This window comes from Lethenteron reissneri, chromosome 43 (assembly GCF_015708825.2).
Source record: "Lethenteron reissneri isolate LAM-NWPU_2019-01 chromosome 43, ASM1570882v1, whole genome shotgun sequence".
In the NCBI taxonomy this organism is placed as follows: domain Eukaryota; kingdom Metazoa; phylum Chordata; class Hyperoartia; order Petromyzontiformes; family Petromyzontidae; genus Lethenteron; species Lethenteron reissneri.
The window spans coordinates 139,524-158,218 of NC_083821.1; the positions used below are offsets into that span (position 1 = coordinate 139,524).

At 55.0% G+C, this 18,695-nt stretch overlaps 2 protein-coding genes across 3 annotated transcripts; both read right to left on the bottom strand.

Annotated features, from left to right (window-relative positions):
• Positions 1 to 1,495: 1,495 nt before the first annotated feature.
• HPCA (hippocalcin) lies at positions 1,496 to 7,842 on the bottom strand. 2 transcript variants are annotated; one of them, XM_061569298.1, is made up of 4 exons: positions 7,619 to 7,842; positions 4,816 to 5,215; positions 4,421 to 4,526; positions 1,496 to 4,111 (listed from the first exon to the last, which is right to left on the bottom strand). In XM_061569298.1, exons 2-4 carry the CDS (start codon positions 5,191 to 5,193, stop codon positions 4,014 to 4,016), a joined length of 582 nt encoding a protein of 193 aa, XP_061425282.1. In that variant the 5' UTR covers positions 5,194 to 5,215; positions 7,619 to 7,842; the 3' UTR covers positions 1,496 to 4,013. The 2 variants fall into 2 exon arrangements, with proteins under 2 accessions (XP_061425282.1, XP_061425284.1); XM_061569300.1 differs by lacking the exon at positions 7,619 to 7,842 and adding an exon at positions 7,398 to 7,493.
• Positions 7,843 to 8,403: 561 nt separating this feature from the next.
• On the bottom strand, positions 8,404 to 18,334 carry CPSF3 (cleavage and polyadenylation specific factor 3). The gene is made up of 18 exons (XM_061569416.1): positions 18,235 to 18,334; positions 17,621 to 17,684; positions 16,850 to 16,947; positions 16,429 to 16,557; positions 15,628 to 15,805; positions 15,249 to 15,338; positions 14,389 to 14,539; positions 13,843 to 14,018; positions 13,496 to 13,654; positions 12,753 to 12,899; positions 12,209 to 12,361; positions 11,708 to 11,816; positions 11,360 to 11,458; positions 11,075 to 11,169; positions 10,288 to 10,375; positions 10,096 to 10,165; positions 9,865 to 9,964; positions 8,404 to 9,592 (listed from the first exon to the last, which is right to left on the bottom strand). Exons 1-18 carry the CDS (start codon positions 18,300 to 18,302, stop codon positions 9,485 to 9,487), a joined length of 2,082 nt encoding a protein of 693 aa, XP_061425400.1. The 5' UTR covers positions 18,303 to 18,334; the 3' UTR covers positions 8,404 to 9,484.
• Between the last annotated feature and the right edge of the window lie 361 nt (positions 18,335 to 18,695).

Below are 18,695 nucleotides of genomic sequence, written 5' to 3' on the forward strand. Positions count from 1 at the left end.
GGTGGTGGTGGGCTGTGTGGTGGTGGGCTGAGTGGTGGTGGGCTGAGTGGTGGTGGTGGCCTGAGTGGTGGTGGTGGCCTGAGTGGTGGTGGTGGGCTGTGTGGTGGTGGGCTGTGTGGTGGTGGGCTGAGTGGTGGTGGTGGGCTGTGTGGTGGTGGGCTGAGTGGTGGTGGTGGGCTGTGTGGTGGTGGGCTGTGTGGTGGTGGGCTGTGTGGTGGTGGGCTGAGTGGTGGTGGGCTGTGTGGTGGTGGGCTGAGTGGTGGTGGTGGGCTGAGTGGTGGTGGTGGGCTGAGTGGTGGTGGTGGGCTGTGTGGTGGTGGGCTGAGTGGTGGTGGTGGGCTGAGTGGTGGTGGTGGGCTGAGTGGTGGTGGTGGGCTGAGTGGTGGTGGTGGGCTGAGTGGTAGTGGTGGTGGTGGGCTGAGTGGTGGTGGTGGGCTGAGTGGTGGTGGTGGCCTGTGTGGTGGTGGGCTGTGTGGTGGTGGGCTGAGTGGCGGTGGGCTGTGTGGTGATGGGCTGAGTGGTGGTGGTGGCCTGTGTGGTGGTGGGCTGAGTGGTGGTGTGCTGAGTGGTAGCAGCAGCAGCAGCAGCGACCCCGCTGGAGGGAGATGACGCGGCGCTGGGAGCCGCTTAGGTCATCGTGGCCACCGACGCGGCGCCGCGGCTTTATTCCGTAATCCGCCCCGGATTGGGCCGCGATGGCCCCTCCGAAGCTCCCAGCTACACGCGAGGATTACAGACCGAGGTCGCCCATGACCCCCGCTGCGAGCCTCGTAGAACGGGACAGGGACGGGGGGATGCGTCTACACCGCCGCCGCCACTCGGCTGATGCACAGCGGAGATTGCGAAACGCCGGTGGATGTCGAGCATCAGCTGCTGATTAGTGCGGTACGATTGGGATTAGTGTCGCTTCATAGTGCAACCGCATTGAAATACAATCTGCTGCATCTGTGGACATTCATTTTGAGAGCGGGGCAGTCGAGCAGAGTAAAAATAAATTAAATCCTTGAGCTTTGACTACGAGGGTGGCTGGGGGGAAGAAGTTTCAGACAATGGAGGCAGCAGAAGAGAATGAGCGAACTACCCCCCCCCCCCTAAATATCCACTAACAGCTGATGTTCACACATCACATAGTTGATGGTAAAATTGATGTTCACACATCTGATGATTCTACAGCTGGTGTTAACATACAGTCGATGTCCACGTGTTCGCCAAGTCACTGTCCCCAGCCCCACCGTCCGCCGCTCAGCGCCGTTATTTTTAGTCGCATTGCCCCGCGCCCTTCACGGAGCAAACGTTTACGCAATTCGCTGAGCGCCCCTTGGGGGGGGGGGGGCAGCTGGAGCTCCTCCCATCCTCCCCACTCTCACCTGGGTCAAACTCTCGCACTCGTCCACCCCCACTCCCCCCAGGTATAGGGCAGCGGTAGGAACAGATCGGGCAAGACACCAAAGGAAAGGACAGACGGGATGAGACGAGGACCAGACAGTACAATAGTCCAGGGTGCGTTTAATGGCCACGCTGCGTTTATTGCGCCAGCGTGGGACGGAATGCTATAGAAGAAATGTTTACAAATGCTTCACTGTAAACTGATCATGCACAACACCTACCCGGCCCCCACAACCCACACAGGTGCCCCCCACCTCCGTACTCTGTGCGGACGAGACCCCTCGTGCTCTGGAACCTCCCTCGTTGAGTTATTTACTCATTCCAGGTCACAAAACCTCCAAACCACCCTAACCCTAATTCAATCCCCACAGGCGAGACTTCCCTTCCACACCTGGATATTGAGTGCTGTCCACTCCACAGTGCAGAATCCAACAACGACGCAGGGATTTGTCCCCAAGCAGCCCGAAACACATTCTCACAGCAAAACCCATTGCGCCAAGAGAACCAGGCTTGGGGATGGCGACTTGGAGAAGAATACTGGATGAGGTTGTGGGAGTGTGGAGGGCCTTACATTACGGACATCACTACAAAAATTGTTAAAATACAAAACCACCTCCACAGCCTCGTTCTTCTTACACAGGATGGGGCCGTTCCCCATATGCGTCATGGCAGTCCCACTCTTTGGCCTGGAGGCCACAAAGGTCGGCGTGGCTTCACGTGGTTCCATACCACTCACCGTGCCCAGCACGGAGCGCCATGCCCTCTGGCACACGTGGGCTCACTAACAACTCAAAAGTCACAAACAACTCCAAGTTCAATATGAAAGACCAGGTTCACCGTTGACTCAAAGGTTACAAGTGCCTCAGGGCTCACCAATGATAACCAGGTTCAACAATGACACTGGGTTCACCAACGACTCCACGTTCAACACTTAACACCAGGCTCACAAAGAACCCCTGGTTCAACAGTGACCCCAGGCCAGAACGTCCCCCCACGGCACCATCATATGGTCAAGATGCGTCCCAAAGTGTTCCCTTTGCTCACATAGCCCCACACGGACACACGACCGCGACGTCACGGCAACACAAAAGCAGCGACCGGAGCTGCAGGTGAGGCCGGTGTTTTGGATGGTGGTGGGGCCTGAGCTCGGGCCGCCATTGTTCTCCCCAGCCAGCACCACCTGGCAACGAGCACCAGCACTCACTGCGACTCATCTGAACCCCGACACTGCATGGTGGGGCTCGTTCAGATGACAGCTGGGACGATTAATTGATCAAGTGAATTGATTAAACGTCGTCTGTGCTTAAGTGACACACGTGGGAACTGAGATAAACATTATTCCAACTATGTTGGTATTGGTCGTGTAATGGGACTGGTAATTAGGAGAGAAATTGATTGATTACTTAAATAATCGGTTATCCCAGCTCAAGTTCTGAGCTAGCCGTTTAAGACAGCAATGCTTTCTGGGCCCTTTATCAAGCGAATCAAAAAAGGCAGCAGCAGCAGCCACTCTCATAACCTCCACTGGAAGAGCAATTATAAATAATCTCTTTAAATTGAACACATTGGGAATGTGAGCAGCATCCGCCAAGACCCCACAGGGCTAGAGGCGTCATTTGGATTTCCCCGGATATCCCCCGTGCTGGAAGTTTCAGCATCGCCCGTGCCACCTGCAGCTCCTCACGCTGCTCCCTCAACACGAAACGGATACACGCGCAGGCAAATTACACTCACACACCTAAGACAACGCTATCGACTGAACCTCAGGACTGCCGAGGACAAGTAGCGGTGGCTGAGCAAGCACTTCCTGCTCCACCGGATGCTACCGTGGTCCCGCCGGGGCTGTAAGAAGCAACCAAAGTGGTGGTGCCACCCAAGAATGGTGCCTTTAACCCCCACCCCCCCTTCCTGCCACCGCCCAGATATTCAGGGAGTGTCCTGCTGTGGTACGTGGACACCAAGTGTCGCGTGGTGTGGTGCATGCATAACACGGAATGTCATTTGGTACCCAGAGTATGCTGTGGTGTGCGCAATACATGCGGTGTGGGTGTAGTGTGTCTGGTACATGCGGAGTGATGTATTCAGGAAATGTTGTGTAGCGCATGCATAATGCGGAATATATAATTTGGTATACACAGTGTGGTGTGTGGTCCACAATGTGTGTGGTACTTGTGAGTTGTGCGCCGACTGTGGTAATGTGAGGTTTGGTGCATGACATACATCAGACATTGCGCGGTGAGTGTGGTACATGTGATGTGGTACTTGAGGTGTGATGTTGTATGTGTTGAGATACATATTATGTGGAATGTTTTACGTCACACGATACGTGTGGCGATGTGTGGTGCGATACACAGTGGAATGTGTGATATGGTACACAGGGTGTGAAGTGTTTGGTGTGGTACACGTGGGGTGGTATGCAAGGTGTGCTGCGCGATGTGTGGTGTGGTAGCTGCAGCATTGTACACAAAGTAGGGTACGATGCGCGTGGTGTAGCATGATGATACATGCGGTGCGATTGGTACACTCATTGTGGTACGTGAAGTGTGATATGGTAAGCGAGGTATTGTGAGGTACACGGGACGTCGCGTGCTCCGTGCTTTGGTGCTGCTGGATGAGCGCTCGCCTCCTCAGAACTGTGTGGCGCCGGACGGGTCGCACTGCAGCAGCCGAACAATGGAAGGGTCATTCTTGGCTCCAGCAATGAACTCCTCGAGGGAGAGTTTGCCTGTTGCACACAGACACCCAGTTACAAACCAATACACACACCAACACACAAACAGCAATTACACGAATATAAACATTAATGCACCTATACACACACACACACCAACCCACACATAAAAAACAGCGACAGGCACGTACACACACACACCAATAATCACAGACCATCACAAGAGTGCACTCATACTCTGACACAGCGGTTTTGGAAGGGGCTGCCCACTCAACTAAGCAGCTGAGCCTAATCCCTCATACCGCATTGAGGCTGAGTGCAAGGGCTGGGGGGTTGAGCATGTGTGATGTCACTGCACCATACCGTCGTGGTTCTTGTCCATCTGCCTGAAGATCTTGTCAGTGCGTTTCTCAGGTGTCGACTCATCCTCCGGCATCTTCATCACGGAGGAGACCATCTTGTAGATGGCCTAGAGATGGATGTAGTGTGCAAGAGAATCCCACAAACACCGACTTAGACGACATCACCACCTGCACCCACCACCCCCTCACCTACATTACCTCCATCTCCATTACATCCATTCCCACCTTCACTTCCTCAGTTACAACCCCCCCCCCTTTACCTCTTCTGCCTCACCACCCAGATCACTCCCTCCCCATCACCTTCGTTACCACATCCATCACCGCCTCACCTATACCACTTAACGTACACCCTCCTCACCACCTCCACCACCTTCCTCACTGCCGCCGCCCACTCACCTGTACGATCTCTAGCATCTCCTCCCGACTGATGTAGCCGTTGCCGTCCAGGTCGTACATGCTGAAGGCCCATTTGAGCTTCTGCTCGAGCTTGCCGCGCGACGTCACGCTCAGCGCCACGATGAACTCGCGGAAGTCGATGGTGCCGTCGCCGTTGGCGTCGAAGGTACGAAACACGTGTTCGGCGAACTTGGACGCGTCGCCGTACGGGAAGAAGTTCCCATAGATCTTCTTGAACTCGTCCACCGTGAGGCTGCCCCCTGGACAGTCCTTGAGGAAGCCTTTGTACCACTCCTGCAGCTCCTGCTCCGAGAACTCGGTGCTCTCCCGCAGGTCCTGCAGCGCCTCGGGCCGCAGCTTGCTGTTCTGCTTGCCCATGCTGGCCCCAGCCCTGCACCTCCTGCTAGGAGAGAGGGGAACACCAAGGGGATATCAGAGCACATAGGGAGTGGACAACCACGGTCGAGACCACGGGGACACCATGGCATATCAAAGGGATAGCAAGAGGATGACCATGGGAATGATCATGCGGGGATGTCAAAGGAAAAAACGGATAGCAAGTCGATAACCATTGAGAAGACCGTGTGGGCACCACGGGGATAGTAATGAAAAGGGGACTCCCACAGGGAAAGAAAAGGTTTGATATCACGGGGACACCATGGGGACAAACAGGATATCACGGGGACACCATGGAGACAAAAGGGGACAGACAGGATATCAAGGGGATATCACGGGGACACCACGGGGACACAGAAGTACCATGGGACCACAAAGTGTAATAAAGGAGCCATGATTCACCAGTCTGGGTTCCCGCACTCACCGGGTCCACTCACTCACTGGGGTATGCTGACTCAGTAGGTCCACTCACTCACTGGGGTATGCTGACTCACCGGGTCCACTCACTCACTGGGGTATGCTGACTCAGTAGGTCCACTAACTCACTGGGGTATGCTGATTCAGTGGGTCCACTCACTCACTGGGGTATGCTGATTCAGTGGGTCCACTCACTCACTGGAGTATGCTGACTCAGTAGGTCCACTCACTCACTGGGGTATGCTGACTCAGTAGGTCCACTAACTCACTGGGGTATGCTGACTCAGTGGGTCCCCTCACTGGGGTATGCTGACTCAGTAGGTCCCCTCACTCACTGGGGTATGCTGACTCAGTCGGTCCACTAACTCACTGGGGTATGCTAATTCAGTGGGTCCACTCACTCACTGGAGTATGCTGACTCAGTAGGTCCACTCACTCACTGGGGTATGCTGACTCAGTAGGTCCACTAACTCACTGGTGTATGCTGACTCAGTGGGTCCCCTCACTCACTGGGGTATGCTGACTCAGTAGGTCCACTCACTCACTGGGGTATGCTGACTCAGTGGGTCCATTCACTCACTGGGGTATGCTGACTCAGTGGGTGCCCTCACTCACTGGGGTATGCTGACGCAGTGGGTCCACTCACTCACTGGGGTATGCTGACTCAGTGGGTCCCCTCACTCAAGGGGGTATGCTGACTCACCGGGTCCACTCACTCACTGGGGTATGCTGACTCAGTGGGTCCCCTCACTCAAGGGGGTATGCTGACTCATCGGGTCCACTCACTCACAAGGGTATGCTGACTCAGTAGGTCCACTCACTCACTGGGGTATGCTGACTCAGTGGGTCCACTCACTCACTGGGGTATGCTGACTCAGTGGGTCCACTCACTCACTGGGGTATGCTGACTCAGTGGGTCCCCTCACTCAAGGGGGTATGCTGACTCACCGGGTCCACTCACTCACTGGGGTATGCTGACTCAGTGGGTCCCCTCACTCAAGGGGGTATGCTGACTCACCGGGTCCACTCACTCACAAGGGTATGCTGACTCAGTAGGTCCACTCACTCACTGGGGTATGCTGACTCAGTGGGTCCACTCACTCACTGGGGTATGCTGACTCAGTGGGTCCCCTCACTCACTGGGGTATGCTGACTCAGTAGGTCCACTCACTCACTGGGGTATGCTGACTCAGTGGGTCCACTCACTCACTGGGGTATGCTAACTCAGTAGGTCCACTCACTCACTGGGGTATGCTGACTCAGTAGGTCCACTCACTCACTGGGGTATGCTGACTCAGTAGGTCCACTCACTCACTGGGGTATGCTGACTCAGTGGGTCCACTCACTCACTGGGGTATGCTGACTCAGTGGGTCCCCTCACACACTGGGGTATGCTGACTCAGTAGGTCCACTCACTCACTGGGGTATGCTGACTCAGTGGGTCCACTCACTCACTGGGGTATGCTGACTCAGTAGGTCCACTCACTCACTGGGGTATGCTGACTCACCGGGTCCACTCACTCACTGGGGTATGCTGACTCAGTGGGTCCCCTCACTCACTGGGGTATGCTGACTCAGTGGGTCCCCTCACTCACTGGGGTATGCTGACTCACCGGGTCCACTCACTCAAAGGGGTCCCTCAATCACGGTGATATTGGTAACATCACTCAGCCGGGTCCCCTCACTCAGCCCGGGCCCTCACTCACCGGGGTCCCCTCAGCGGGGTCCCCTCACTCACCTTGGTCCCCTCACCGGGTCCCCTCACTCACCTTGGTCCCCTCAACGGGGTGTGGGTCCCCTCACCGAGTCCCCTCACTCACCGGGTCCCCTCACTCACCGGGGTCCCCTCACTCACCTTGGTCCCCTCACCGGGTCCCCTCACTCACCTTGGTCCCCTCAACGGGGTGTGGGTCCCCTCACCGAGTCCCCTCACTCACCGGGTCCCCTCACTCACCGGGGTCCCCTCACTCAGCGGGGTCCCCTCACTCACCGGGGTTCGGCTCCCCTCGCCTCCCCCGCCTCCCCCGCCTTCCCGTGTCTCTAGGCCCCGCGCCGCCTCCGCGACCCCCCGAGTCTGCGAAGCCGCGTTCTGCCGTGCGCTCGAGGGGGTGCTGAGGGGGCTGAGGGGGTCGAGGGGAGAGGGGGACAAAAGGGGTCCGTGGGGATCGCAGGGGTCGGGCTCCGCGCTCTGGGATCAGCGGCGGCGATTCCATGGGGCGGGGCCAGCGGGGCGGGGCCAGCGGGCGGGGCGGGGCCAGCGGGCGGGGCGGGGCCAGCGGGCGGGGCGGGGCCAGCGGGGCGGGGCCAGCGGGGCGGGGCCAGAGGGGCGGGGCCAGCGGGGCGGGGCCGAGCGCGTGACGTCACGGGGATGGGACTGTCCGAGATCAGTAATTAGAATCTTCAGACTGGATGGATAATAATCATAATCACCACACGTGATGCATCATAATCCTCACGGAATAGTTAGACTAACCGAGTCGGTCAATGATATCAATTGTAATTCGATCAAACGACGAATGGATGCACGATCTGGTGAATGAGTGGGTTAATTACTCGGTGAATGAATTAGCTGGTAGAGATAGAAATTTTTTCATTTAGTGCATGAACGAGTTTATGAATGCCCAAGTGGAAGAATGAATATGCTGGTGAATGAATGAGTTCTGGAACAAAGTTGTAATGTTACACGTGCTTGTGAATGTTAAATGGGGAGAACGCCTACCTCAGGGTCACACCGTGCTCTCCACATACTCGCACACAGGATGAAACCTCAAACCGTTTCTGCAAAATACGTTTATTGGAACACATCCCATCCCGATGGCAGTATCCTGTCCAGACACATCCCAGCTCGGGACAGTGCCAAGAAGTGTGCCCAGCACGTGTTGTGCACTGGGCAGCACCGAGGGTAGCCCCCATAGAGTCGCTGCTCCTGCAAGGTGCCACCTGCCCAGTGCCACGGAGGGGCTTGCAGAGCGCACGAGCGGATGCGTCATCATGGCGAAACGGGCACATTCTCACCAACGATCTATTCGGGTTAGTTTGTTGCCCTTCAGCCGCACCTCCGATTCGTGCAATTGGCTACATATGCATGTTGAACTTCTTTCGCACTATACGTTGCCAACTGTGCTAATCGGAGGTGTGCGAGGGCAACTAAACACAAAAAGCAGTTATTTCACACGGATGGTGCAAAAGAAGTTCTTCGTACATACCACACGTGTCATTTCACGTCGACTGCCACTGCACGCGAAAGTCTGGCTCCATACATAGCGCAGCTCCACAAAGACAACAGCTCCACGTGGAGGATTGCTCCATTAAGACCCGAGGTCAAATAATTCTAATAACCAATTGCTATCACTCTAAATAATTGTAATGTTATCTAACAATGCTATAATTGTAATTATAATTGACCACAGCTCTGGTTCCACGGAGAGCCTGTGTGTGGAGCCGCTCCAGGTGGAGCGTGGATGCACTGCTCACATGAGCGTGGGCTCAGGGCCGTGCGTTGTTGAAGCGCACGGATCTCACCACCCTGGCTGGCACACTGCCCAGCCCAGCTCCAGGTCGACTCAGAACCTCCTCCTCCCAACTATCACCCTCGCCATCACAGCTTCGCTGGTAAGAAAACGCAAGTGCTGGAGAAACGGTGGCAAGGTCATGGTGCCAGGAGTATGGGATAGCGAGTTCGTAAAATTTACTGGGTGGTGTGGGTCAGTATCATCAAGTTCGAGACCGAGCTATGCTCAAGCCTGCAACTGGTGTCACAAGCTCTCCCCGTCTCCATCCGTGCTTGTTTCCGTGGGCCTCCTGTGTTCCTGACGCGGGGTCCCGTGGGTCCCCTGGCAGGGCCCCCCCATGCTTGTCACACAATGACAGGCGCGAGCGAGCGGAAGAGGCGAGTGACGCAGCTCTGCAGCATCTCTCGCAGAACCTCATCCTCCTCCTCGTTCCCCTCGGCACACTCGGCACGCTGAGGACAAGGAAAAATTAGCTAGAAAGAGAGCGTTACATGAACACACACAATCCACTATCCCAGGCATCTCACTTGTCGGTACCAGTTGAGGAGGTGTGTCCTCAAGTAGTTGACCACTAACAATGATTCAATGTCATAACCTTTTGAAACGAGTGGGTTACTGTATATTCACTCACACAAGTGGCCTCGTGACCCACAAGAAGGTGAGAAGGGTGAGACTCACACACATGGCCCCGTTACCCACAAGGAATGAGAGGGGTGAGACTCACACACGTGTCCAGGGAGACGTTGACCGTGCGTCCGTCCACGCTCACCGAGAGGGCATCCCCAGCCTGCGACAGCGACACCGAGTCCTCTCCGAACATGTCGCTGTGTGGGGGTGGCACACGGCTCTGGTTAAACTGAACCACAAAGTCAAAAATAACTGAACCATGGCATACCACAACCGAAGCACATGGAGTGAGTAGCGCTCATAGCACCACGGGTCGCGGGCCACACACCTAAGCATGGTGAGGACCCTCTGCAGGAACACGGCGCTGTGCGTCTTCTCAGGTGGTCCATGGTGCGGAACTGCACACGACAGAGGGTGGTCAGTCAAGACCAGCACCACCAGCGCCTCCCCCCCCATTACTGCTGGTGCGCCCCTCCCACCGGCACGGCACCGGCTGCGTGCCCATATGATGGGCTGTTACCTTTGCAGAGCTTAGGGTTGGATTGAACTTCCAGTACTACCGTGACGACAGCGTCGGCGTACATATCACTCACGGGGTTGGCGACCCACTGCACACGATACACAGGGCACACGCACAGTACCCGAATGCAGCGCATACAGCTACATACAGATACACAGTTATAAAAGCAAGGGAACACTAAGCATACACACACAATACATACACGGATACACACAGCACAGGCATCCCAGATTGTTATTGCAAGTTCTGTTAGTGAGCACCTTATTCAGGCTGGTATGACACACAAGGGGGTGGTGTGACCAGTACTACACCCTGCTGCCTTTGTCTTCCAACTGCCGATGTATACACCACACCATGTTCTCATTTGAGTCGACCTAGGGGAGGCCCAGGACTGATCCAGATAAGCTGTTACTGGTGTTGGCAGTGAGCGGGATTCGAACTCGGAACACTGGATTCATAGGGCAGAGTGTTAACCACTTCACTACACAAAGCACACAAATACATGCTTGGCCACACATAACACAGGCATAGTACACAAACACAATGCATACACGGGCACAAACATGATGCACACAGCACAAACACAGCACTGCAAAAACTCAGCACACTCTTGGGCATTTAGCACATGTAACTACACACAGCAAATTCAAAGTGGTTAACACTCTGCCCACATTCAAAGTACACACACACAATGTACAGTACTCAAATACAGCACACATGGGACATCAGGTGGGGGGGGTTTGGGGGGCTCAGGGGGAGGGGCTAGAGGGCTTTGGGAGAATGTCACCTCCAGGACCACCATGCCAGGCTCCTGGATGATGGTGACGGCACGGAACACACGCAGCGCTGGCTTGTCTCCAACCTCCACCTCCTCCACGTCGCCTGCACACACACGGGTTACACAGGCACACAGCATATATACACCACGTTACACAGGCACACACACAAACCGCGTTACACAGGCACACAGACAGCATGGTCGTGTGGTAAGGGTGAGCATGATGAGGTTGAGAGCAGCGGTGTGGTGAGGTGAGCGTGGTGAGGGTGAGTATGGCGATGGTGAGTGTGGTACCAGCAAGCGTCTGGAGGTGATGGGCCAGCAGTGTGAGAGGCCCCGTGTACGGCACCGCCTGGCACTGGGTCACATGGCTCATCGTCAGCTCCGTGTAATCTGAATCACAACACAACAACACTCAATCACCTCTTCCTCCTCACCATCGTCTCCTTTACCCTCCTTCTTACCTCCAGTTAACCTCAGATCCATACTGACTCCATCACTGGTATCAATGGTGGGGGGCAGAGAGGGGTTGTGTGAGTGCGTGAGGGATAGCGTGGTATGTATGTTGAACTTATTTTGCACCATACGTAGCGAACCATGCTAATCGGGGCTGGTGGCAGTAGGGGGGCAGGGTGAGCTCACTGGACAGGTCGTTGGGGGCCAGGATGTGGTAGTTGAAGTTCCTCTTCACCAGAATCCCTGAAATCCTCTGCCCCTGCTCGGCCTTTCTCACCGCCAGCATTCCCATCACCTGGGGAGGGCGGCAGCAGCACACTGTGACACACGACACCACGCGTACTACAGCCCCACCGCTGTTCGGCACGCGACGAGTAAAGCGTCATAATTCAGGGTCACAATTTAGGTCCCGAATCGATTTTCATTTGGCTCCTCTCCATCGTCCATCTCATTTCTCATTATCACAGCGGTCAAGATCAAGATGTAATCAAGCCCACAGCCATCAATGCCACCAATACACCTCCTGCTACCAACGACTTCTGCTTTCCACCAGATCCCACAGTTGCTGCACAATCGACATTCAGAAATCTCCACGATCTGCCCTGACAGTCTCCCACCATCTGCTATTAGGCCTTCCCTGAGCCGTCAGACTCGTGGAGGCCGTTCCAATGCAACGGAACAACTGACCTTGGCAAGCTTCTCTCCGCGGAAGTGCAGCGCGACGGCTTCGGTGTTGCGTGGGTTGTGAACCTCCATCGACACCTCCTTGTTGTCCTCGTACTCACGGATGATGGCCGCCTTGAGCCGCCCCATCTCGTTCTGCTCCCCGTGCACCAACACCTGCGCTCAACCCACCCGACGATAACGACTACAGTCACAGAATGTCACCCACGACAACCAACCACGTATTCATACGCAGCCAGTCACCCACAACTATCAATCACGACCACAACCGCAACCACAACCATAGCCACAACTAGAGTCATCTGCAACTGTCGGTCATGACCATCAGCAGGCAACCATAGCCACAGCCACCACACGCCACCTCCACATGTGGAGCAGATACACGTCTTCACTCCAATACAACCACAGCTACACGTGTCCCCATGTCCCAGTGCCTCTCTGTCTGCATGTCTCCCTCTCTCTGTGTACCCGTGCCTCTGTCCCCATGCCTGCCATGTCCCCGCTTCCAAGTCCACATTCCCCCACGTCCCCCCATGTCCTCGCATACCACGTGTGGGGGTTTGAGTGCGCGGATGAACTCGCTCGTCTGCTGGTAGTCTGTGTGCGCCGAGAACGAGATGTAGTCCACCGACATCTTGAGTGGCAGCTTGAGGCCGGACATGGTCATGATCTCCTCAGGTTCCGACATGATGTGCTGAGGTCACATGGCACGCAGTGGCGTTAAGACACCGGCGACAGGGCAGGGTCGCAGGGAAGGCAGAGGATGTGTGACAGCAGTGGGCAGGAGTGGAGGAGTCCAGGGTAGCCATAAACAAATGTAGTTTAGGGGTTTAGATTAGAGGTAAATTGTCGGCTTTAGGGTTAGGCATAGTTTAAACCATATCACATTCCACTTGTTTATTCAGGATGGTCCTGTTAACTTTTCACAGGAGGAAGCAACAATTGTTGCGTCTCAAAAATTTAGTAATTTGCAAGTATTTTATTTTATTTTGGCAAATGTGGACCATGACGCTGGCACACATTGGTCTACTCTTCCTTGAATGACGTTACGATGTTTAACATCCACTGTGAAGCAGACAGTGCATATCTATGATTAATACACCCAAACTATCAGCAGGGTGGCCGTTTGTTCAAACCGTGCGTTCAAACTACAAGCAAGCGGCACACGTACTTATGCTTGACCACGTCACCAACCTGGTTAGGGGTCATGGTGAGATACAGGCACGCACGATGCGTAAGCGTTAGGGATTAGGTGTATACACTAGGGGGCCTGTGTATGGAAAGCGGCACCTTGGCGAGCGTGCCCTCCACGCAGTAGCCGGCGATGATGACACCGTTACGTTTATCCGTGCACCAACTCTCAAAGAGCTCGCGTGAAAGCCCGCTCTGCATCATCCCCGGGGAGGCCATCACAACGCTGGGCCCGATGTCATCAAAGTGATCCATGCTCTGTGTACGCGCACCATAAGACCACCGCACAAGGTTACACAGCTCGACACATATCCACGCAGCTCAAAACGAATCCAAGCAGCTCCACACAGCTCCATATGACAACACATTGCTCGACACTGCTCCACGTGACCCAATGACCCCACGCGACCACGTATCGCATCACGCAATCTCACGTGCACTCACACCTTGAGGTTGCTGATGTGCTTGAAGACGAACGGGTTGCTGATGCTGATCTGCTTGCGGATCTTATCGTTCATGGCGTGCACATACGTCTGGTACACGGCCATGCACTTCTTGGCAAGGGAGGAGGCATAGTAGATGGGGATGTCGTGCAGCTCCGGGTGGTTCCCCCAATATTCGTCTGCGTGCAGCAGCACAGCGCAGGGCAGGACACATTAGACAGTAGAAACAGCACAGCACATAACACCACACAGCACAGCAGAGGACACAGCACAGGAAAAATCCAAGAAAGATGCACAGCAAAGAGGATAGGACACATTTGCAGCTGTATAAATACAGCACCAATAGCTGTGAGTCCATTCACTAAATGTTCATCAACTCAAGCCCATGACCCATGTGCTATGAATGTCCACCCTTGACTGACTATGGCAGGAGGATCAATCAGTGTCACTGTGTGGTGGTAGCGGTGATGCAGGAGTGCTGTGTAGTGTTGGCAGTGCTGCCAGTGACACGGCGCCAGCGGCCATGACACTAGTGCTCCGTGCTCTCACCCAGGATGAGCAGCAACTCCTGCGCCCGTCCTAGCGCGAAGACGGGGATGAGGCAGCGCCCCCCACGATTCACGATGTCCTGCACTGTGTTACAGAAGCGCGCCTCGCGCTCCTCGCGCTTCTCATGGATGTGAGTCCCGTACGTTGACTCCTGAGTAACGATGCACACAACAACAACACGTGTTACTACCATCATCACTACAGCAACGACATGTGCCACTACCACCACCGTCACCACAAGGTGTTACCACCCAAGACAAAGTTCCCCCGTGTAGCCTTAGCAGACTTTTGGGGCAAGTGCTGTAAGTACCACCTATGAAGGCCGGCACGGCACACGAGTGGGTGGCCAGTACCACGCCCAGCCGCCTTTGTCTCCCTCGTGCGAATATTTACACACTGCACCAGGTATTCATTTGAGTCCGAGTCAACCTGAGGGAGGCCCAGGACAAGTTAAGATAGTCGTCACTGGTGTTGGCCGTGAGCGAGAACTAAACCCAGGTCGTTGGGTTCGTAGCACCGCGCACTAACCTCTCCACTATCGCTCCCCGTACCATCACCATAGTAATTATCACTGTGTCACAACCACCACAAGTGTAACCACAGCACATGACACCAACTACACAGCCGCACCATGCGACACCACAAAACTACACCCGTCTCGACCCCCATATATCACTATCACCACAGGCAGACAGCATCCCCACCATATATCACACACACACCACCTATCGCTCCCAGGCCACATGCTCACTCCTGCACCCGTTTTTGAGTTAAACTGAGGCACAGGTAGCGAGCGGTAAGTAATTCACAGTGTGGTGAGCGACAGCTGTAGTGGTGAGGGAGTAGTGAGTGTCACTCACGATGATGAGGATGTCGGGTTTGACACTGGGGATCTCGGCGGCCATGAGATGTCGGTCTTCCTGACGCGAGAAGTCACCTGTGTACAGCACCTACAACAACAACAACAACTCACCATCACATTAGCACAACAGCAATACATCAAAAAAAATTCAACAACATAATAAAACTCAACAATATAACATTAACACATCAATACCACAATATTAGAAATGCTCAATCACGGCAACAACACAGCAATACAAAAACCAACAACCCAACCACAACAACATCTTGGTCTGTGCCACAGCGAGTCTCACTGTGGAGCCGAGGCCCGCTTCGCAGCTGGGCTTGCCCGGCTGGCGGTGCGTGTGCGTTTGAGACGCCACACCCCTTGCTCACCTTCACTCCCGCGATCTCGATCATGAACATGGCGGCGCCCAACACGTGCCCCGCGTTGTAGCACCAGAACTTGACGCCGGCCACCTCCTTCACCTCATGGAAGTTGATGGTCTCGATCTTGTCCATGCTGTCCTCCAGGTCCTGCTCTGTGTACAGCATGTCGTCGGCCGAGATGTTACTGGGAGCGACAAAATGCACGCACGTCACTCATGTCATCATCATCATCACAAGCCATTATCTATCCACTACTGGATAAAGGCTTGCCCATGCTGTCGCCATCCCCCATGGTACAGTGTTGTTACCATGCATCTCACTCCTGCACATGAACTATAGTAATCTCATCTGTCAATCTCCACGGTGATCATCTTCTTAGACGTGTTCTTATTTTTGGTTCACATTTGGCTTCCAGAGATAACTTAAGTTAAGAGGTTGAACGGTTATGTAACGATGTGACTTGAGGTGACTTGAGGTGACTTGAGGTGACCGGGCTCTCAGAGATCAGAGCGCTGAGCCAGCACCCAAGAGAGCATGGGTTCGAATTCGAGTTTCAGTCACCCGTGATAAAGGGGGTTTGTCCAGTGCAGGCAAGTCTCAGTCCTGTCACCAATGACTGCACACTGTAAAGGAGACTGTTTGGATAAGGGTAGACTGCTGTGCTGGGTTATGGTTGGGGTAAGAGACCTCACTTATACAGGAGCCCTCTTTCTAAGCTGTGTCCATCTCGACTGGGCCAGCCAATGGGGGGACTGCACGGCCCGTCACTCACTCCGCGTCATTATCACAAACAACCAAGCACCTCACCTGACTTTGACGAAGTCGGACAGCAGCCAGCGGTAGATAGCCTTGGTGGCGTGGGTCATGAAAGTCCTGCCCTTAAAGCTGGTCTTCTGCAGGAACCACGGCAGGGCCCCACAGTGATCCAGGTGAAAGCTACGCTCACACACAGAGGTCGAGGGTTGGTGTGACAGCAGTGGCTAAAAGCGCCACTGGTGCCACAAGGCTCACTGGCTTGCCAGCGAGCCCATTTGCTCAAGCATGAGCCTGTCTGCTCATCCATGTGCATGTCTGCTCACCTGTATGCATGTCTGCAAACTTCTCTATCCAATTTATGTCAGCTCAATCCTTTTCCGGCCCCCTTCACCCATCTGCATCTGCCCATCTGCAATAGCCTTTTGACCATCTACCTGTCCATCTGTGTGTTTATGCGCTCGCCCATGCTCACTGGCTGATGAGCAGGAGGTCGATCTCGGCGGGGTCGATGATGTCAATGTAGGGCAGTGCGTCCATTCCGTCCAGTCCCGGGTGGATCCCACAGTCCAGCTGACACCACATGGAGGGGGCACACAGACACCGCACTCTCATAACATGCGCCCGAGCCAAACAGTTCACCGCCTGGCCTCCTGGCCAGATGCTTTCAACAGCAATGCGCTAGTTTGGCTGACATTTAAATGATTGTGTAGGAACTTTGCTGTGACCAAATCAGGTTTTATCTTGGATCGTGTTAGGATGGGTGACCGCCTTGTATAAAAGAGGTATGCTGCTGCAGTTAGCTTTATTGTGGGGCAGTGTGGTCCAATCCATTATTGTACTGTAAAATTCTCCCCGTATTCACCAACCCGCACCGACCAGCCTTATTAAGTGTGGTCAAATAATGCCCATGACCAACACAGCGTAGGAAGGTCCTCTTTCGGCAGTGCACTGACAAGACAGCTGCATGTGTACATGCTCTAGTAACACAATGCGTCTCAGCAGCAGCAGGCAAGGGGCCCGACTCGGCTCGGAGACATTTAAGGGCGACACCGATCCAGGGTTTGCTTTCTGAAACAAATGTCGAGAGAAAACGTTGGTCCGAAGGGCCGATGGACAGATGGGCATGAGTTTATAAAAGAGACACGCAGACGTTCGCGACTGCTGTTAAATTCTGATTAATGTTCTCGAAAGGCACGAACATCGATGGAGTGGAGATGCGCGCGAAGGACCCTGCGAGCCTCACCATGATTTTCCTTCCCTTGAACTCGAGGATGATACAGGACCTCCCGACCTCCTGCCCCGCGCCTCTGTAACGACAAGCGCAGCGTCAGCCCGCGAGCGGTGGCCTCCCGTCTCGCCGGGCGGCGGTGTCTGTGCCGCTTGCAATCCAGCGCTGCGGTGGCCAGGGTTGATGCATCGCACAAATGTGAACTCCATTCCCGTGGACGTCGAGGGGGTGCCAACCCCTGGCTCGACAGAAGGCAGTACAGCAAGTGGACTAGTCGCCCTCGGTTTCCATCCGTACAGCGACAGTTTCCACCTCGCGCGCGCGTGGGTTTTATCCAGGTGCTCCAGTTTCCTCCCACGTGTATAAGGCACACATTATTAGTTGGTTAAACACGCCTCGATACAACAAACACCCCGATGTAGCAGGGCCCTTCCTATCCTGGCTAAATAAGTCAAATCAAGATGAGCGCTCACGCCGAGACATGGGAGCTTCTCACCAGAGCTGCTGCCTGTAACTTGGGACCTCGTGAGTAAAACCAGGAGCCCCAGCCAGGAGCTGCTCCTGGCTGGGGCAGGAGGAGCACCAGCTGGGGCAGGAGGAGCACCAGCTGGCTGGGGCCGGGCACTCACAGGGGACGGATGAGCAGCTGGTCGCTCTCCTCCGCCGGCACGGCCGCGTCCGCCTTCTTGGTCGCCATGCCGTCGACTCCTTTCACTGCCGGGGCAAAGGTCGCCCTGGCTCACCACTTCCACCGTCAATCGATTGGACGCCATGTTGCGTAGGGCCCCGTGTCGCCTGTCGATGACGTCAACATCCGTTGCTCAATCCCCACCCAAGATGGCCAAACGGTGTCCATAGCAACTGCGTCCCGGTGTCTCAACTCGCCGCAATCTCCAACGCGCGTTGTTTACCAAGGAAAGCCTCAACGAGTCTCGCTCGGCTCTTTCAGGAGGTTGCTCAGTTTTCACTTGGAGGCGACGATGGCTATTGGCACACGATGGCCTCATCTCGCGTATTACGTGACAGGGTCGTTAACGTCGTTGAGGGGTGGGTCCGGCGCAGGCGAGGCGAGGCGAGCTGTAGGTAGACG

What these genes read in the sequence shown, in the direction of transcription:
- HPCA (XM_061569298.1), bottom strand. Translation starts at nt 5,193, where the DNA reads ATGGGCAAGCAGAACAGCAAGCTGCGGCCCGAGGCGCTGCAGGACCTG. An exon ending in AGATGCTAGAGATCGTACAG is followed by an intron (nt 4,527 to 4,815) that starts GTGAGTGGGCGG and finishes ATCCATCTCTAG; the next exon opens with GCCATCTACAAGATGGTCTC. An exon ending in GATGGACAAGAACCACGACG is followed by an intron (nt 4,112 to 4,420) that starts GTATGGTGCAGT and finishes TGTGTGCAACAG; the next exon opens with GCAAACTCTCCCTCGAGGAG.
- CPSF3 (XM_061569416.1), bottom strand. Translation starts at nt 18,302, where the DNA reads ATGGCGACCAAGAAGGCGGACGCGGCCGTGCCGGCGGAGGAGAGCGAC. An exon ending in CAACCCTAAGCTCTGCAAAG is followed by an intron (nt 10,166 to 10,287) that starts GTAACAGCCCAT and finishes TGTCGTGTGCAG; the next exon opens with TTCCGCACCATGGACCACCT. An exon ending in ACGTCTCCCTGGACACGTGT is followed by an intron (nt 9,593 to 9,864) that starts GTGAGTCTCACC and finishes CCTTGTCCTCAG; the next exon opens with CGTGCCGAGTGTGCCGAGGG.